This window comes from Pistacia vera, unplaced genomic scaffold (assembly GCF_008641045.1).
Source record: "Pistacia vera cultivar Batoury unplaced genomic scaffold, PisVer_v2 Contig758, whole genome shotgun sequence".
NCBI classification, from domain to species: domain Eukaryota; kingdom Viridiplantae; phylum Streptophyta; class Magnoliopsida; order Sapindales; family Anacardiaceae; genus Pistacia; species Pistacia vera.
In genome coordinates, this window is record NW_022196621.1 from 1 (window position 1) to 3699 (window position 3699).

The window sequence follows — 3699 nt, forward strand, 5'->3', positions numbered from 1 at the left end:
TCGCTTTTAGGCCAATCGGCCTAATTTTGGCGCTGTTAAACCTGTCGCCACCACCATCAGCTACCTCATCCTCTCCACACCAAAACCCCTATATTCCCCACCTCACTGCCCAAGCCAATCGTCAGCCGCCACTAGGTTTGTGTTCTCGCGGCCTCTTGCTTCTTGGCTAGATTCTCATTGTTCCTGGTGCCAAAAACTCCATCTGCCCCCACCATCAACACCCTTGGCATCTCCTTAACAAAACCCCCATCGGGCGGTGGTTACTCACTGCATTTTCCAGTCGCGTCGCACATCTCGCTATAGCAGTGCGCCCATCTTACCGCCAGCTTTATCACACACCCGACCCTCACCACCTATCACCCTTCGTCTTTCCCAACCCCCATGATCGTTGGCGCCATTTGGTCGAAGAAGTTGGTTTGTTGTTTGTGGTGTCGGATTGACGATTGATTTTGGTGATTTGCGAGAGTTTTTGAGTTTGCTTGTGTGTTGTTAGTAAAGTGTTTGATTGGGTTTTTTTTGGAGATTTTTCTGGTTTTCCGCCATTCTTATCTCATTTCCACAGCCCCCAGCTCCCAATGCTTGCCAAATGTTTGACGGAGCGCCCCCCCACCTAGTCGCTCGCCTTCCCCCCATGTGTGTGCGCCCTACACACGAGCGCCTCTATCTGCGTGCAACCTAACATGCGCAAGCACCCAACGTTTCTGCGACTAATGGGTGATCTTGTGTGGGTTTGAATTAAAAGAAAATTTAGAGAGTTGGGTGTGTTTGGATTGAAGAGGGTGTTGGTGAAGGAATTTGAAATGTATAAGATTTTCTTAGAATTTTATTAATTTGGCTAGATGGTAATAGTGATGACAGTGGCGGTGGCGATAATGGCTAGGTGGTGGTGGCAGTGATAGTGGCTGGGTGGTTGGAGATGGGGATGATGTGAAGCTCGAAGAAAAGAGTTATTGAAATAAATTTGAAAGTAACGTGGTATTTTTCTAATTCTACTCATTTAGTTAAAATTAATTTATTAATTTATTTGTCAAGAACAATATGGTAATAACACATTTTCCATTTGTGTCAAAGCGTTGTTATTTTAAAAGTGAAAATCTATAACAAATGAAACCAAGGATAGAAACTTATTTTGCTAATCTTTAGGTGTGAACACGTTGTTGTTGTTTGCTCTAAAAGTTGAAACGAGACAAATTTTCAGGAAAAGCCATCCGTGAGGTCTCCTCAAACAAAATAATAACGGCTCCATTTGGTTAGTTATTTAGAATAGCTTTCTATGTTAAACAGCATTTTTAGAAAATATGATAGGATTCTGAGAAGTTTTTTTGTATATTTCTGAATAGCATTTTTTGATAATTTTTAGATTATTTTTAATCTCTTAGGTTTGTTAATTTAACTAAACACCCCTAACAATAAAAGTTTATAAATTGATAAAAACACTCATACCTATCCATATATTGCTGACAGTCGACCACTATCGTCGGAAGGTGACTAGAATTTGTTAGAATGACGCTTGACTAGCTAGATTTGGTCAGTATCTAGTCATCGTTTGGTCATAGATCTGGTTGTTTCTGACCAAATCTATGGTGGGTCTAGTAAAAAACGAACAGATCAATACACAATCAACCAGATCCAACTAGTAGTGCATTATTACAATGTCGACGAGCAGTGATGGCCTTATGGCGGGTGATAATGACTCAGATTAGAGGGGGTGTTTTTATTAATTTTAAAATTTTTATTAAGAAAGTTAATTATTAATGTTTTAAGTTGAATAAAATATGATTGAATTTTTAAAAAATATTAAAACAAATGCATTTTGAGTTGTTAAGATAGGATAGTGAGAGAAGCGTGTGCCAAACGGACTAATATTAACAACAATAAAAAATAAATAAATAAAGCAATCATCTCCTTGGTATTAATTTAAATAAATCCATGAAGTTGAGTGGCATAAGAAAATTACCATTAACAAGGTAAATTACTTCTAGGCATAAAAGTAGCACAGTTCTTTACATGAAAAAAATTCTTTCTGAATATACAGATGCGCATTTAAAGTAATCGTATAGTGACCTATTCTCCTTTCTAACTATCAACAAACTTTCTTTGATGAATCCAGTAATGACTTCAGTTGGTGTGCATTTCTCTTTCAATGGATTAGCCGGTATCCAAGCACGAAACTGATGAATGCCACCATGCAAACAAACAGAAGAGGAAATCCCACCTGAACTTTCTTCACAACAGTTTTACTCCTTAATACTTCCTGAAAAAATGCAGGCAATTGTGCAAAGTTATTAACAAGTGCATCACCAAAAAAGTAGACAAGAAGCACTGGAGGCTATAGCTGAAATCCGACTGTGGAAGTAAACAATCAGTCATCAGGAACATTTATATAAAGAACTTACTAATTCTGCCTGCAACATTTTTCTCTCTTGAAAGCTTAATCTCCTCTCCTCTGTGAGCTTTGAAATAGTCACCTCGGCCTGCAAAAAGAAGCTCTCAAAAGTTGATTATCATCTTATAGCAACTTCAAGGTGCAGCAAGACAACCAAAAGAAAAGTTAATACCACAAAGTGATATTTATACGAGAAATAAAACTATTATTGTTTAAATGGAGTTAAAGGAAATGAGTGCACTTGGAGAAATGACTTAGAAAATGTAATGATCCTCAACGCAGTTGTCACTTCCAATCTAATTATGAAGAAAATAGAGCCACTTCAGATACCATAAGAAACAAAATAAAAGTCCCCAATATCCATGAGCTGCTTAACATGCCTAGAGTTTTCGATCCTAAGGAAAGAGATTTTTTATTTTGAATATGCACCAAACAAGCTCATGTCTCATTCTAAACCACTTGTACTGATTTAAAAAAACTGAAGATATCAGGATGTGGAAGAATAAAATACTCAGTACGAGTACGAGAGTTTCACCATCTGCATGTGAAACAGCCCCTCCCCACTCACCATTTCTATTTTCCAAACAAAAAAGAAACAAAAGCATCCAAAGAGCAAGAGACCTATCCCTTTTTACAAATAACAGAGTAAAATTTAGTTTAACCAATGAACTGGACAGAAACAAAAAGGCCAAACGGTACATGTGCCATGATTTATGTAAAATATTTCAAAAAACTTTCACAAGAGAGAGAACACTACAAACCAACCTCATTTAGCTTTGATTCAAGTTCATTTAGTTTTGACTTCATGTCCTCGATGTCTGTAACTAACTTCAGCTCCTCGACAGTCTTTTTTGCTTTAGACTCAACTTCCCTCATCAGCTTCAACTCTGCATCCTTTCTTAACTGTAATTTTTCACCATCATCCACCTCCTCGGATAGATTCAACCCTATATCATTTTCTGTCTTTAACTCCTCACCAACAGGAAGATCCTTCCTTGGCTTCAACTCAGCATCCCTTACTGACTTTAATTCCTCATTGTCAACAACATCCTTCAGAGGCTTAAACTCTACATCTTTTTCTGGCTTTATTTCCTCCTCATAAACGACGTCCTTCCTAGGCTTCAACCCTGCACCCTCGCTGTAAGCATCCTTCCTAGGCTTCAATTCTGCATAATTTGCTGGCTTTAACACCTCACCGTCAATAGTATCCTTCCTTGGCTTTAATTCTTCAACTTTAGCAGGTTTTAATTCCTCGCCATTTACCATCTTGGATCCCTCCATATTCTTAGTAGCCTGGCACACAAGAAAGAGCG

General features: G+C 38.1%; 1 protein-coding gene across 1 annotated transcript; it reads right to left on the reverse strand.

The window, feature by feature from the left end:
- Positions 1-2125: 2125 nt before the first annotated feature.
- Positions 2126-3667, reverse strand: LOC116115974 (vesicle-associated protein 2-2-like). Its single transcript, XM_031402095.1, has 4 exons — positions 3368-3667; positions 3152-3247; positions 2397-2474; positions 2126-2254 (listed from the first exon to the last, which is right to left on the reverse strand). The coding sequence occupies exons 1-4, from the start codon at positions 3665-3667 to the stop codon at positions 2141-2143; spliced, it is 588 nt and encodes a 195-aa protein (XP_031257955.1). The 3' UTR covers positions 2126-2140.
- Positions 3668-3699: the final 32 nt, after the last annotated feature.

What these genes read in the sequence shown, in the direction of transcription:
- LOC116115974 (XM_031402095.1), bottom strand. Translation starts at nt 3,667, where the DNA reads ATGGAGGGATCCAAGATGGTAAATGGCGAGGAATTAAAACCTGCTAAA. An exon ending in TTGAATCAAAGCTAAATGAG is followed by an intron (nt 2,475 to 3,151) that starts GTTGGTTTGTAG and finishes TTCTTTTTGCAG; the next exon opens with GCCGAGGTGACTATTTCAAA. An exon ending in AAATGTTGCAGGCAGAATTA is followed by an intron (nt 2,255 to 2,396) that starts GTAAGTTCTTTA and finishes GCATTTTTTCAG; the next exon opens with GAAGTATTAAGGAGTAAAAC.